This window comes from Ursus arctos, unplaced genomic scaffold (genome assembly GCF_023065955.2).
Source record: "Ursus arctos isolate Adak ecotype North America unplaced genomic scaffold, UrsArc2.0 scaffold_7, whole genome shotgun sequence".
NCBI classification, from domain to species: Eukaryota; Metazoa; Chordata; class Mammalia; order Carnivora; family Ursidae; genus Ursus; species Ursus arctos.
In genome coordinates this window covers 9,527,409-9,543,782 of record NW_026623089.1, presented here as the reverse complement: position 1 = coordinate 9,543,782, position 16,374 = coordinate 9,527,409, and the positions used below count along the sequence as shown (strand labels likewise).

General features: G+C 39.4%; 1 protein-coding gene across 34 annotated transcripts in view; it reads right to left on the bottom strand.

Annotated features, from left to right (window-relative positions):
* ATE1 (arginyltransferase 1) overlaps nt 1-16,374 on the bottom strand; it is a 224,508-nt gene that overhangs the window by 137,359 nt on the left and 70,775 nt on the right. For 21 of the 34 annotated variants that reach the window (XR_007190069.2, XR_008958031.1, XR_008958032.1 and 18 more), the window contains 2 exons: nt 15,823-16,004; nt 11,567-11,666 (listed from right to left, as the gene is read on the bottom strand). Coding sequence is in view for 26 of the 34 variants with exons in the window: in XM_026494302.4 (XP_026350087.2) it covers nt 11,567-11,666; nt 15,823-16,004 (282 nt within the window). In the remaining 8 variants the exon portion in view is untranslated. Of the gene's footprint in view, nt 1-11,131; nt 11,180-11,566; nt 11,667-15,822; nt 16,005-16,374 lie in introns of all 34 variants that reach the window. The other 13 variants (XR_008958029.1, XR_006408964.3, XR_007190064.2 and 10 more) reach the window with 1 other exon arrangement.

Sequence of the window (16,374 nt, the reverse complement as noted above, 5' to 3'; positions counted from 1 at the left end):
TGTAAATTGGTACAGTCACTTAAGTTATGGGCAGTATGAACTAAACCCGTGATCTAGCAATTCCATACCTAGATCTATGCCCATCAGAAACACATATGTTCACCAAAAGACATGTGAACAATGCTCACAGTTGCACTACATTAGCCCAAACCCAGAAATAGTTCATCTCCAGGAGAACGGGCATACAAGCAATGAGAATAAACCACCAATTGTTACACACACCACATGAATAAATCTCACAAATATATTGCAGAACGGGGAACAAGTCAGTCACAAAATAAAATACACTGAGTGATTCCATTTATGTAAAGCATAAAAACAGGCAAGATGAGTCTACTGTGATTATCTTTGGGGTTGGATAATAATTAGTGGGGGCATGAAAGAGGTTTGTGTGGGGCTGGAATATTCTGTTTCTTTTTTTTTTTTTTTTTAAAGATTTTATTTATTCATTCGACAGAGATAGAGACAGCCAGCGAGAGAGGGAACACAAGCAGGGGGAGTGGGGGAGGAAGAAGCAGGCTCATAGCGGAGGAGCCTGATGTGGGGCTCGATCCCAGAACACCAGGATCACGCCCTGAGCCGAAGGCAGACGCTTAACCACTGCGCCACCCAGGCGCCCTGGAATATTCTGTTTCTTGATCTTGGTGCTGGTTGCACAGGTGGAATCACTATGAAAATTTATCAAGCTGTACAATTAAGAATGGAGCATTTTTCGGTATACACATCATGTTTCAGTAACCAGTTTAAAAAAAAAACAAAACACTACAGCTGGGTAGCAGAGACAATTCCTGGAAAATATAAACTGGACCACTGAGATAGGCCTGACTACATTTTTTCTAAGCCCGGTGTTCCAGTTAGAGACCTGTGAAGAAGTCAGTTCCCTGCACGCTTCTCATGTACTGCTTTCCTTACTCAGACAGATGTCCGCCTTCTACAGGCAATGCACGTCAATAAACTCACTGAGCACGTTCTGTGTGCTAATTAATGTGCCGGGCACCGAGGACAGCGACACATCAGCCGTGGTTTGCTCACGGACCTGACAAGCAGGAACCATGTCTGACATATCCCTCTTGCTTCGGCATCTAGCATGATGTTCTACACAAAGGAGGCTCTCCGTAAACACTGACTCACGTATACCTACGAGCAAATGGAGCACAAGCACAGCTACAGATAACACACTTAGAAATGCCAAGAGTTCACAGGATCAGAAAGGCAGGCGCCAGCTTCGCTCAGCACACGGGGCATGGAGCTGGTGGGGGCAGCAGTGGGCAAATACAGTGAATGGCCGGAGCATGGTCTGGAAAGGAAGCTCCAGCTGGCCCAGGCAGGGCTAACTGCAAGAACTTTCAGAGGTAGGGGACACGGAGGAAGGGAAGCTGGACAGCACGGGAAGCAGCGCCTAACAGGGAATGGGGCTGTGTGAAGGAGAAAAGCAAACTTGCTTCTTCAGTAGGTCAGGACAGAGCTCAGGTGGGGGGAAGTACTTTCCAAAAGCTCCAAGGATGACTGCTGGTTTTCAAAGGTTAGGGATCATGCACGATACCAGGCTTCCTATTTCACTGTGGGCAGCCAGATTGGGAAAAGGCACATGATTAAATATACTTTTATTCCCCAGTTAACATTTACCTTTAAGTAATATGCAAGTATTTCAGAATTCTCCAAAGTTAAAAGTTATATGCAGCTCATCATAAATCTAAGAAACCAAGCCACTTATATGAATTTCAATTCCAAACTCTCCCTTATGTTACTAAAATCAAAATGTGAGGAGCACCTGGCTGGCCCAGTCGGTAGAGCATGTGACTCTTGGTCTCGGGGTCATAAGTCCGAGCCCCACGTTGGGTGCAGAGTTTATTTAAAAAGATAAATAAAATCTTTTTAAAAATGTGAGTTAATTCAAACTCTGGGCAAGTTAAGCATATTGAGCTTCAATTTTCTCATTTGTAATGAGAAGCTTAAAACACACGGCCCTTAAGGAATTGCCTTTTGACTCTGATGCAGCAAATTTTCACATGTGCCAATTTTAGAAACAAGAATTTGTGATGAGCATGTGAATTCTTTTACCTCCCACTGCCTGTAGGAGGCATCAAAAATCCCTTACTAAAATTATTCTGTGGTCATTTTTTCTACTGACTCTGTCTAATTCATCAGACATTTAACACCCCGAACAATAGATGCTGAATCACAAACTCCAGAGCTGTGTTCTGTGCTGTGGGTAACCGATGAGATCACCTGTATTTCTTTCCAACAGTAGTGAAGTCGCTACTGCGCGCACCCAAATGCATCACCCGGGCTGCAATACCGTAGTAAAATAACATTTGCTAATTTGTCTGGTCAGGAAACTTTGAAAAGCGTGGGAACTTGGGGGTTTCAACCGCTCGTGATTTTGCAGAGGCAGCTTTGTAAATAAACCCCAATTTTTTCCTATCGGTGATTTTGTAACAGTAATGCCAACTGCCTTCTTTTAGGCAAACTCCTGCAGAATTCCAGAGGTGCTGTTTGACCACAATCAAGCTGAGGCACTGACTTGAGGAACGATTAATCACAGATGAATTAGCTTTTTGTTTCTTTTCTGACATTTCCGAACCCTTTCTGATGTTTCAACTATCTGATGTCTGGCCATGTCATGCTACCAAAGCAGACTGCCTGAAATCACTGTTTACTTTGGCCTGCATACAAGTCTGGATAACGATTTAGTCAAAACACCTCTTGCAGATCACAGAATGGCCTTACAGCAGCACTCTGAGAGACAGCATGGAGAGGAAATTTCTAAAATTATCCCTAACATTTCTATATATTCCAATTTTTTACTTTCAAAGGAAATCAAAGAGTTTGGAATTGTATGGAAAGGGGTCAAAACAGAGAATATGAACTAAGCTATACATGTAAATATTAAATATTTTGGAAACACAGGAAAATTCATTTAAAAAATATTTAGAAAACAAACCAAACGATTTAAACCAACAGCTTGATTTTTAAAAGTGTATATAATAATACTGTGTGTATACATACATATAAATTATATAGCATATATAAAACCTATATAATGCATATATAAAATAAATAAACATAAAGCAACAGCTCAGTTTCCAAGAAATACTGGTTGTGAGGCCAAATCAAGAGAAAACCTGTTCAGGGGTTCACCCCCTGCAGTGCCACGTGCTCCAGGAAGCGACTCCTCCCCTCACAAACCAGAGTTGCACAAGGTCAGTCCCAGCCCCCTTGCCAGAGACTGGCTCAGACACACACAAGAGGCACAACTCTGACAAGTAAAATGAGTGAAGTGGGCTGGGAGGCTTTTTGGTAAGTTTTCCCTTAATCTTAAAAGAGATACAGACAACCTCACACACATCGAGATAGCTATTGTCAAACAAAACCAAAAAATAAAGTGTGCCTGAGAATGCAGAGAAATTAGAATCTGTGTGCAGAGCCTCTGTGGAAAACAGGAGGGTGGGTCTTCAAAAAATTAAACATAATATTACCATATATCCAGCAATTCCACTTCTGGGAATATACATAAAAGAACTGAAAGCAGAAACTTGAACAAATATTTGTACACCCATGTTCGTAGCCAAAAGGTGGAAGCAGCCCAAGAGCCCGTTAGCAGGAGAATGCATAAACAAAATGTTTATACGTAATATGGAATATTATTTGCCTTAAAAAGGAATGAAATTCTTACACTTGCTACAACATGGATGAACCTTGAGGCCATCATGCTAAGTTAAATAAGCCAGTCACAACAAGATAGATACTGCATGACTCCAGTTATATGAGGGGCCTACCAGAGTCAAATTCAGAGACACAAGTAGAATGGTGGTTGCCGGGGGCTGGCGGGAGGGAGCGTGGGGAGCTACTGTGTAATGGACACAGAGTGTAAGTTTTGCAAGAGGAAAAGAGTTCTGGAGGTAGATGGTGGTGATGGCTGCACAGCCATGTGGACGTACTTAATACCTCTGACCCGTACACTTCAAACAGTTAAGATGGTACATTTTGTTATGTATACTTTACCACAATTAAAAATATTTGTTAAAAAAAGAAAGAGAGGGGTGCCCGAGTGGCTCAGTCAGTTAAGCGTCTTGACTCTTGATATCAGCTCAGGTCTTAATCTCAGGGTAAGGAGTTCAAGCCCCATGATGGGCTCCACGCTGGGCATGGAGCCTACTTTAAAAAAAAGAGAGAGAGACACACACACACAGGAGAGGACATTACTCTTTTCCGACTCTAGCTACGGCTAATGGCCCGTGATACCCAGATGGGCAGCAGCCACCTTGGAACTATGAGAGAAGCAGACCTAGAAGATGAGCATCACTGAGCATGGCAGAGAGCTGCACTGTCCCCTCCCACTTTAAGTAGGGTAACTCTTCCAGGAAGAAACAGTTCTAGGTTGAAAATACAATTTCTATTCATGTCAGCCAGCTCCTGAGCCCCCAAACCGGTACTGATTTATGTTAAAACTGTATCGAGTCCCAATAACACGGCCACGATATATATATATAATATATATATAACATAACCTTATTATAAAGTTAATGCGAACAATGATAACACAACATAGCAAGCCCATTTCCTTTCATTAATGACTATTTTCCAGCTCTCATTAATTCTTTTGTAACTATCCTGTGCCTTACATCTAAGACTATAGGTGCAAACAAAACACATCTTACTAAGGGATGTTTATGTAAATCAACCTTTACACGCGCACGTGCACACACACACACAAGCAAAATCAAAAAGAACTCAATAAAAATGCATTTGAAGGAATACTACGCACAAAAATGTAACTGTTGTAAACTAGCAAACCACAGAGGAGAACGTATGGTGACATGTGCCATCTACGTAACGATGAAGATGACCCCACGGTGATTTTCGTCTTGCTGCGCTCATCATTATCATTAGCAAGACAAGCAAAATCAAAATTTACCATGGTGTTACAAAATGCCTTGTAGGCTCCTGTCAGGATAGTAAATGAAATGCCTTACAAAGATGAATTTCCATAAGCCAATTCGGCACATCCCTAGGTACGACCGCATATGGAAATTCAGTGACTTTGCCAAAACTCTCTCACACTGAGCCATCAGAAACTTCTCAGCTCACTTCAGGCTCAATTCTGAGTCTGCACAGCTCCACAGAGAATGACTTCTCTCTGCATGGACATCTGCATCTCTATCTAGTGATCTCGATCCCACACCATGTGTGTTAGTCATCTCTTGCTGAATAACAAACCGCTCCAAACCTTAGTGGCTGAAAACCTCAGTAACTTATTATTGCTCAGGATTCTGTGAGTTGGCTACAGCTCGGTTACGTGCGTCTTCTGACGGTATCTCCTAGGTTCAATCAGGCAGCCGTGTTCATTCAGCAAGCTCGGCTGGAGCTGAAACATCCGGGACGGTCTCAGGCCTCCCAGATGGCATCTCTCGCCAGCAGTAGTTGGCCCTCTTACATGACGATGGCTGGCTCCGAAGACAGAGGAAGGGCAAGCTGCCAGTCCTGTTAAGGTCTGGGCCTGAAGCCCCACAGAGTTCTTTCCATGGTATCCTGTTAGTTAGTGCAAGTCAGAAGGCCAGTCCAATCAGGGCAAGGAAAACAGAATCTACCTGTGATGGAGGGAGCAGCATGCACATACAGGGTGAGAGGAACTGACAAACACACAGCCTTGGAAACCACCTACCGCGCCACGGTCCTCCCTACATGGAAAGATAAACTCGTCATTTCAGCATGCCCCCATTAAAACTCAGGACGAAATAAAAACAGAGCAGGTAAAGCCAGCTCTTTTGTGTATCTTAGACCTGCTGTTAAATACTTTCATTTGCTCTACTTCATATAATAAGTGTGTTATATGGTGAAGGCTGTAACTTAATATGTCTAAATCTACACAAGAGAATCCAAATGAAACATTACTCTAGTTTCAGGTACAGTTACATATCACTGGGTGCCACTGGGCAATTATTATCTACATGCCCCCTAAACCATAACCTCCATCAGGGCAGAGCCCACATCTGTACTGTTTATAGCTATATTCCCAGTGGCTAGAGTGTACCAGGTACCTAAGACACTGCTGCTTCTCAATTATTAAAAATATTCCTATTTTAAGATATATTCCTTTTTTCTTTAATACCAGCTAGAAATACACAGATTTTTCCATGTATATTTTAGAGTGTGGCAAAAATACGCCATTACTAATGCTTTTAAACACTTAGTAATGCTTCAAGAAAGAAGAGACACTTTTAACTATTACTGTAGTTATATGCTAAATTTATCTTCACTGAATCTTGAAAATGAGAGATTTTACAATACTGTGCAATTCATTTTCTGTGAATTACCTTTTGTTGGTATCTAGTTCTGGACCTTCAAATTGCAATGAGAAATATTCATGCTTGAAACAACATCTACCTTACAATTTTGAACAGCACATTCCTGATTGAGAATTTGCACCTATATAAGCAGTTGTGCTGTTCCTCCAAAACTGAGGGTTCTCATATGCTGAAAATATAATAAAATATCCTTAGATGAAATGAAAACATCTATAAATGGAACAAAATAGTCATTTTATTCTGCCCACAAACATCTGAGCTCAGCCTTTTTCTGCCCTGAATGGACAAGGCCAAAACCAACAGGCACCCTGCGGCACAACACGGGAATTATTCCAGAGAGGTTCACCTTTTTGCAGCACCAGCCCCAATAGAGTTCAGTGCCACTTTCCTCCAAACAAAAGACAAAAGTGTCCACAATTCTGTAAATTTGCATAAAGGGAGGCAGTATTGGTATACACTAGCATAAGCCTCTGCTTTTCCCCAGCATGTGAACTAAGAAGTATGGCTAATCGCACAAGCAGGCTGCTTAGAAATTTAGGTGCCATTTATCAGCATATAAACACAGAACTTTGACAGGTCTCAACAAAAGCACAGATAATGATTTTGTGCATGCTACCCAACTGGGTAGGTTCTATCCTACTAGTCAATGCAAGAAGATTCTATACTCAAATTGAGATCAAAACACAATATATCTCAGGGCGTTTGGCTGGCTGTTGGTAGAGCAAACAACTCTTGATCTCAGGGTCATGAGTTCAAGCCCCACACTGGGCACAAGAGCTTACTTAAAAAAAAAAAAAAAACCCACCCCACAATATATCTCATTTTTACATCATTCCCATTTTACAGTTGTAAAACCAAGACCAGATATAGTTAAGCAACTTCTCCAAACCATTACACACTCCTGTACCACCACCTCCCTTTGAAATCAGAGTACTTATCAGTACTCCATGATATTCAGTCCTACTCCCTTCTGACTACCTGTGTGTCTTACTAAGTTCTAACCTATTTGCAAAGCAGATGCTGTCCTGGTCACACTCAGCAAATAGTTGTTAAACACAACAGGCAGTTTCTTGACCCTCAGCACTAGTATTTCTTCTCATTAATTCAACAAATGTCTATTAAAAATTAAACATCTATTGTGTGGCAGGCACACTTTTAGCTGCTTGGCATACATGAGGAGGATAAACATCAAGAGTCTCACAAGCGTACACACAGGAGATAGACTTGAACTTTGAGAAGAAACATAGAATGCTAAGGTGGATGGGTGGTCAACTCTAGTCTTAGTGTCCGGTATAGACTACTGGAGCAAGTGACGGCTAGGCTGAGAAATGATGGAGGAGGAGTTTGCAAGCATGGAGAACGGGTAGAGGGAGAGAGAAAAACGAGAGATTACTAAGGGTAAAGGCCCTTGGGTGGGAAAACCCAGCTGAATGGCTGGTCAGCCTTCAATGTTCCGGACCCAGATAACAAAGCACAGATATGAGCTTCTTCGATATGAGTGATTCTGAATTTAATACACAGAAAATAGCCAACTTTAAAATGAGAAATAATCATCTTTCCAGTTCATTATTATGCTCTCAGATGTGAAAAATTAATCAGGTGTGGTGGTTCTCAAGCTTGACTTCAATTAGAATCTTCTGAGCGTTAAAAAAAAAAAAAAAAAAAAAAAGACACCCATGGTTTGAACCCCCCCACCCCCCCAGCCAATGAATCAAAATCTCAGAAGGTAAGGGCCCATGTATTGGTATTTTTTAAAAGTTCCTCAGGTCATCCTAAAGTATGGCCAAATGGGGCGCCTGGGTGGCACAGCGGTTAAGCGTCTGCCTTCGGCTCAGGGCATGATTCCGGCGTTATGGCATCGAGCCCCACATCAGGCTCTTCCGCTATGAGCCTGCTTCTTCCTCTCCCACTCCCCCTGCTTGTGTTCCCTCTCTCACTGGCTATCTCTATCTCTGTCGAATAAATAAATAAATTAAAAAAAAAAAAAAAAAAAAAAGAAGTATGGCCAAATGGCTAACAGCAGCAACTCAAAAGGAAAGGAGCACTAGCTGTCCTCTGGTCTCATCCTGAAATGACCCCCTCATCTTCCCACTGGCTGACCTCCTGTCAATCAAATCTCAGTCTAACATTATGCCTCTGAAAGGCTCTCCCTGACCTCACTCTAAAGGAGCCACACCTAGTAAGTATTTACCACATCACACAGTGCTTATCCCTATCTGATTATTTTGTCTTCTTTATTAACTTGTTGTAGGCCCTTGAGACTAGGGATCTTGCCTGTGTTGTTCATTGCTGCATTTCCAGTAGGAGCTCAGTAAGTATTACTTGGATGAAGGGAAAAAAGGACAGGTAGGCATGGAAGTATCTCTCATGCAAATGGAATTTAAAAAATAATATCCTGAAGCTACAATTCTGACAAATTTCAGTTGGGTATGATTAAGCCAGACTGAATGAACAGTATGGAGAGCATTTTTAAATTCTTAACTAAAAACTAGATATGAGCCTGACTTCTATTTCCAAGCAGAGCTCAACCTAGGAAGGACACTGAAGAACATACACCATTTGGTTTGGACTGGAGTCAACAAAGGTGGAATATAAAGTCTTCATACAGAGGGAGGGGTGATGAAAATACGGTCAACATTTCCATGAATAACAACAACTAAAAAGAAATAGGTTAAAATATGGAGCAATTAAGATTTTAGCTTAGGCATAAGGAAAAATTGAGGGAAAAATCCTGTGACACTGGAGTAGCCATTACAGATGGGAAGTAAGAGTGAAATTTCTCCAACTCCCTCAGATGGGCATAAAAATACTTCTGTTTAGCAGGGGTCAGGCACACAGAGGAAGAGGAATATATAGGGTGGCCAGCGTTTTCTTTTGAGTGTTATTATTGTACTACAATACCTAGAACAGACCTGAACTTATTTAGATCTGGCACCACAAAAATGAGCTAGGAGGAGAGAACACTAGTAAAAAAACAGTACCAAATAAGTATTTTTGGGAAAACAGAAATATATTCATGTTTTTCTTTCCACAGAGAAAATATGTTTAGACCTATCAACTAAATTAATAATTCAGGCATAAAGAAAATATCTGAAGGATTAAAACCACAAGTTAGCTAAAATGTACACTCAAATACTGGACTGAATTCCAGCAGGATACCTCGACCAGAAGACCTGGGCTGCTGTCAGCGTAAAACCAGCAAGGTATTGTGTATCACCCTTCTTTCAAAGCCAGTTCTGCTTCTAGGAGCCACAGTTTCTAAGAATGGAAGTGTCTCTTCCCCAGACATTCAGCACTTAACCTCGACACTCTGCAGCCACTTTTGTTCATTCCCACCTTTAGATAATCACCAAGTTTTGTGGATTATTCGTTTGTACAGGGAAAAAAAAAAAGAGGGAGGGGAAATTTATGGATTAAAAAGAGTTACAAGACACACCAACCAATGTACGGACTTTGTGTGGGTTCTAAGTCAAACAAACTGTAAAAAATATTATGAGACAATCAGAAAATATAAGCACTGACTGGAGATATAGGAGGATATTTAGAAATACTGCTAATGCTTTTGAGGTGTGATAATGAGACTATGATTATGTTTTCAAAATGCTCTTCTCTTTTCGAAATACACATAAAAACATGTACAAATGAAACGATATTCTGGATTTGTTCCAAAATAATTCAAAAGATGATGGAGGCAGGAATGGGGGTGAAAGAACAGATGAAATATGAGGTACTGAGAAGTGCTGAATCTGAGTAATGGGTACAAAGGGGTCTGATTACACTTTTTTTTTTTTTTAAAGATTTTATTTATTTATTTGACAGAGAGAGAGACAGCCAGTGAGAGAGGGAACACAAGCAGGGGAGTGTGGGAGGGAGAAGCAGGCTTCCCGCCGAGCAGGGACCCTGATGCGGGGCTCGATCCCAGGACCCTGGGATCATGACCTGAGCCGAAGGCAGACGCTTAACGGCTAAGCCACCCAGGCGCCCCTCGATTACACTTTTCAATTCAGTTTATGTTTTTAAAATACCCACAACTTTAAAAAATGATAATTTATACATATGAATATGTTTTCTGATTTCCACATGCCATGTTCTTGGCTATGAAACCTTCAATGACTCCCAAATGCTTAAATACCTCAGACCAGCTTTCAAGTCCTTCAGTCCTTGGGTTACCCTTTTTTTCTATTAGTATGTCATGGGCAAGGTCACGGGCAAATCCTTACTTGTCTGCTCCTTCTCTTTGACCTGTGCTTCCCCATCTGCCTACTCAACATCAGGCCAGTTAACCAAACCACTGTCCTGATCGGTTTTCATGTAAAATACCCAATCACCTAGATTACAAGTTTTAAGAGGAAGATTCACGTTTACACCTTTTTGCCCCTTCAGAGCTTAAAGCAGTGCTTTAAGTACAGCGAAGGTAGGCGGGATGCAGGGAAGCTGCTCCTTCGCACTGCTCTCTACCTGCCGGAGGTTTTACACACAGTGGGCTGCTGATCCTCAGAAAACAGCAAAGAGTTTAATTAAAGAGAGTCATAAAAGGTAAAACTTTCTTAAAGGGAAATTCTGATATATAGTTAAATCTCACAATAGTTCTATGAATTACAAAGTCAGAGCAGTAAAGGCTGTGGTGCTCGCTATAGAAAGCTTCATTTCTGAGGCAGCAAAGTGATTTCCTTAATTAACCCATTCGTCACCCCTTCAAAGCCCAAGTCCTATATGCCCTGAGACAAAAATCATATTAAAGATTCATTTTTCTATGAAGAAAATCTTACAAACATTTGCACAATTATTATTATTTTTATTATTGAAAATACCTCACTGCTTACATTAGCTCCAGTTTTTCTGGACTGTGACTGGGTCCAAAGGAAACAAAGCTAAAATGGGAGGGAGGGAGAAAAAAATGGAGGATGGGGGAAGGGTTAGGATGCACCCAGACAAGGTAGATTCCTAGTGGGTGTACTGTGCTACCCCAAGTAAGCAGGGCCCTCACTGAATGTTCTAGAATAGCAGGGATTTCTATATATTTAGTTAATTTCTACAGAATAACCTGTACTAAGCAAACAGTAAGTGCCTATGTGTCCAGCACTGTTTTAGGCAATGAACAAGCCAGATCCCATGAAAAGTTTAAAACACATTTAAAAATAATTCACTCTATACATTGTAAATATACAAGCGAGTTAAACTAATATGATGAGAAACCATGAAAGCACTAATGTTCATGAGCTCCCTCTGGAGCAAATACGCATAAAAATCAGCTTTACCTTGTATTTCATCTTGGGACATGAATGAATGTAGAAACCCATATAATAATAGCTGAGTTGAGATGTTTTCTGATGAAGTTGCCTAGTAAAACCAATTTCTCTGCCAAAAGAAGAATAAAGATGAAGGTACAGTTAAATATAGTTCCAATACTCAAATATATATGTAATTTGATGTAAAATATCTGATAAAATCTGAAAATCTAACATTAAGCTATTAAGAAACTCCAAGTGTTGAAAGCAAAACATTTTAAAAATACTTTAAGAATCTATGGAACATAAGAACTAGGAAGATCGGTAGGGGAAGAAAGGGATAAAGAAAGGGGGGTAAATCAGAAGGGGGAGTGAAGCATGGGAGACTATGGACTCTGAGAAACAAACTGAGGGCTTCGGAGGGGGGATGGGATAGACTGGTGATGGGTAGTAAGGAGGGCACATATTGCATGGTGCACTGGGTGTTATACGCAACTAATGAATCATCGAACCTTGCATCAGAAACCGGGGATGTACTGTATGGTGACTAACATAATGTAATAAAAAATCATTAAAAATAAAATAAAAATACTTAAAGAGAGCTTTTACTAAAAAGACATAAACAATTATGAGTTCTTTTGAGCAAATGCATCTAAGTTCACATTTAACACTTTATTGAGCCTATTAGTTGATCTAAAATTCAAACAGCATAAAAATAAAGAGATGTATTTAATACATTACTCATTATCCCCAGAGTTCCCAGAAAACTGGGTTTATCAAGTGAAAAACCGTGCAGCAAGTTTTATAAAACTCAACAACCAACACATTTCAGGAAGAATGACTATTATTAACTATTATTATGACCATTTACATGCAAACACTTGCAACTGCATATGATGTATAACTCCTTCCTAGATCTAGATGCTACTCTAATATTTATTCTCCCTACAACTGAAGAGTGGAAAAAAACTATGCTATCTCACCACTTTTTCTCTATTTGTTGGCATAGGCAAGGATTAACTGAACAAAGACACTGTCAGCAATGCCCATGCTTGAAGTGGTTTTAATTTGCATCCGGATAAATCTGGGCACAGAACTTCATCCTACTTGCCCAAATGAATGACTGCTTGTATTTGAGAGTTTTAAGGAAACTTTAGTACATTTCTAAGTAGGAGAAAAGTTGTTTGTTTAGTTTTTATGTTTGTTTCTTGAAGGCTTTTTTTTTTCTTTCTTTCTTTCTTTCTTTCTTTCTTTCTTTCTTTCTTTCTTTCTTTTTCTTTCCTTATTTCTGATGAATGCTTGAAATTCAAGGAGAAATTTTTTAATTGAATAGTCTGTGCACTTTGCAAGTTCAAATTTAAATCACTGAGAGTTGTGACCCTACAAATTCATCTATAAAGTAACCGTATTTCTAAATCCAAGCAGACTGAACATTATTAGCCTATAACAGAAAAAATCCCACTATTCCTAGAACTAATCCACTTTCAAGGTTCAAAGTGACGAAGAATGCATTATACAACCAATGCGGGACCACCCAGTGCTGACAACGGCACTCCTTGTCTTGGTCCTACATCGCCCCTCTGCTCCCCCAGTTGTTGAGGCCCAAATCTAGAGCCATTCTTAATTGTCCTCCTCTCACTCCCATGTCCAATCCATCAACAGGTCCAGCTGGCCTCATCTCCAAAATATACCCTGAATCTGACCACTTCTCACTACCTCCACCTCCGCTATTCTGGCCCAAACCAGCATAGTGGCTCCGCTGGATGACTGCCACAGCTTCTTGACGGGCTTTCCAGTTTCCAGTCGTGCTCCTCCACAAATCCCACAGAATGGTCTAAGCCGTTTTTTTACAATATTAATCAGATCAGTAACCTCCCCGAACCCTTTGCCTTTGAATTGGGTTGGTATCACACTTAGATAAAATCGAACCTCCTTACCATGACCTATCAAGCGCAGCTCCATTGGTCCCTCCTCACCAGTGCCTCCTGCATCTCTGCATTTCCTGCCTAACCCCTGTCTACATCCTACCCTGTATCCTAGCCCGCAGGACCTCTCTATTCCCACCACCTCAGATGTTGTCCTTAGATTTTTACACAGTTGGGTCCTTTCTTTTTTCTTGGCTCCTCAAATGTCACCTGTTCAGAGAGGTTTTTCCTGGCTGCCCTATACAAAAAGGACCTCATGCCTACCACTGTGATTTTATTTTTATCATAGTACAATGGGGTATTTAAAATTATGTTGTTCTTCTAATTTACGGTCTGCTTTGACAAACCTGGAAACCCTTATTCATTATTCATTGACACATTCAATCTGTGTGTCCAGGACACATAGATTCTTCTCATATAAACATCTGTTAAACAAATTAATTCATTTCTAAAATTCATCTTGCTAATAAAACATAAATAAATGCCATGCTCATGATCCCTAATTCTAACATTTTTTTAAACCTACAGATTAGGTTATATAAAAATCTATACTGCTTACAGATTAAAATATAAAAAATTTATTCATTGTACAATTGCTTAAGAAATTAAAGAAATGGAGGGAAACTAGCTAAACAGATTGACTGAGTTACACTATAATCAATAATAGAACTGGTAATTTATAGCCTATTCTCCCCAATTTTGCTTCGAAGTGTCAATCTCCTGGCTGCCTTTCCTCTTCTAGAAAAATCAGCAACTCGTATTCTCAAGAACAGTAAAAGGAAGTGACAAGAATATAATGCAGTGGCAATTTCCTTGCTATCAACTGGCAACAACTTTCATGCTCCCAGGCTCCTCTGCTTCTTCTTCAAACCTCTCCAGCTCTAGAATTTCAAGAAATATACCAAGTAATAAATAGAATTCTTTATAATTTTGCTGGGAATTGATTATTTACTATCTCAAATGCAGCAGGATTTCAATATCCCTTAGTTTACTGAGACATGAAATGATATGTTATTTATAGGCTGGAATTCACTATGTGGGAATAAATATTCTTGATATTTATCTGAGAAGTCTAAACAAATCCATAGCTACATATCGTAAAGTGAGAGATAAATAAAACAAGAAGGAAAATGGCAATAATTTCAAAGTGTTGGCTGATTTTAGTCCAAAGAAAAAGTAGCTTTTCTGAAATAAATATACACTTCTAAAGTTACAAAATGTAAATGCTTTAAATTATCAGTTCCAATTTCATTGATATCATAAGTGTCAAGAATATTCTTAACTAGTTTATGTACAAATGCAATTAACCACATAAGAAAAATAAAAGATTATTACAGAAATCAGTTGTAAACACTATAATTGTGAATCTGCTATAACTTGGCATTAAGAGACAGGTCAGGTTGAAAATACTGAGATGGAGCATTTTTCTTTATATTATGGACCACTGAAACACACAAAATCAATTATGGACCAGATTTTTTACAAAAATCAAATGGTGATTAAAGAAAAATACCAACTCTTCCACTTTTATAATTCAGAAAAAAGCACACACACAACAAATAAATAATCTCAAAGTATATCTTCCCATGATGTGAGAATGTGACCACTGAACACAGAGACTAGGAAAAGAGAAACAACGACACCATGAGAAAGAGAGAGAGAGACTCAGGCTCCCAGACAAGCAACAGAAAAATAATTTTCAATCCTCCTTCCCTTCTCTACCACATATATACGCAGAAAAGAAGGAATAAAAATAGTTGAACAAGTATTTTGATGGAATAAGGCCCTAATCTTTCTACCATAATGCAAAATACCTGTGCTGCGCTGCATATATTTGCAGCCATGGACATAAAAGGGAAATAATCTTTTGATGAGAGCCACAAAGTTAAGTGGATAGTTAGGGACTTCCCAGTCCTGATCTATATACTTTCTATAACTGTATATTCTTTCCAACAGACTCACATTGCTTTAATTGACATGACATTCATTTAACCTTTAATTATGAAAAGATATATACAACGATGACAAAAATATGTAAAAAATACTATAATATTTAAGGAACATTAAGTGGTTCTTGATTAGGGGAGCTTAAATGAACACATAAAAAAAAGCAACCCACAAATACAATGACTTGTCATACACTAGACGAGATGGATAACTTAAAAAGCTAGGGAATTACCATCAGACATTGGCCTCAGTTCTAAAAGTGGTATTCTAAATACCAGTATATAACAGACTACAATAGCAACAAAACTATGAACTATCAAATAGGATTTCTGCTGTTATATGACAAACTCTAATCAAATGAGGAATTATCTGAAGTTCCATATGACGCACTACAGCTGTCAAAAGCAATCTTACCGTAGTGCAGAGTAGACACCCAAAGACAGGAATGAATAATCAGGATCGTAGTACAAATACACAGACGATACACAGTACGGAAGGATGTCAATCACCCCCACAGCAATGATTCTTCCATCAAGCCAATATTGCTGGTGGAAGGAGCCATAACCACAGTCTGGTCCATGAGGGGGATTCTCTGCCTATGAGAAAGCAGACATACATGTGGAAGTTTGTCATATTTTTCTTTATATTAAAAATCTTAATAATTATCCTATTATACTTTTATTTTACTTTGTAACTCCTAAAATTTCCCATGTTGCCAGCATCCTCTGCAGTCACACCCTGTAAAATTTTTACTTGTATAAATACTGACCGAACAAAAGAATGAAAAAAGAAATAAACTTAAGATTTTTTTAACTTGTTTAAAAATTTAACAGTAGGAAATATAAATTTCACAGGATAAGTAAATATTAAACTATATTTTTCTGTTCCACATAAAAGTTGGGAAAGAAATGGTGCATGAGAGAAGATGAAGAACATAAAAGGAGAGGGGGGGGTGAGAACAGAACT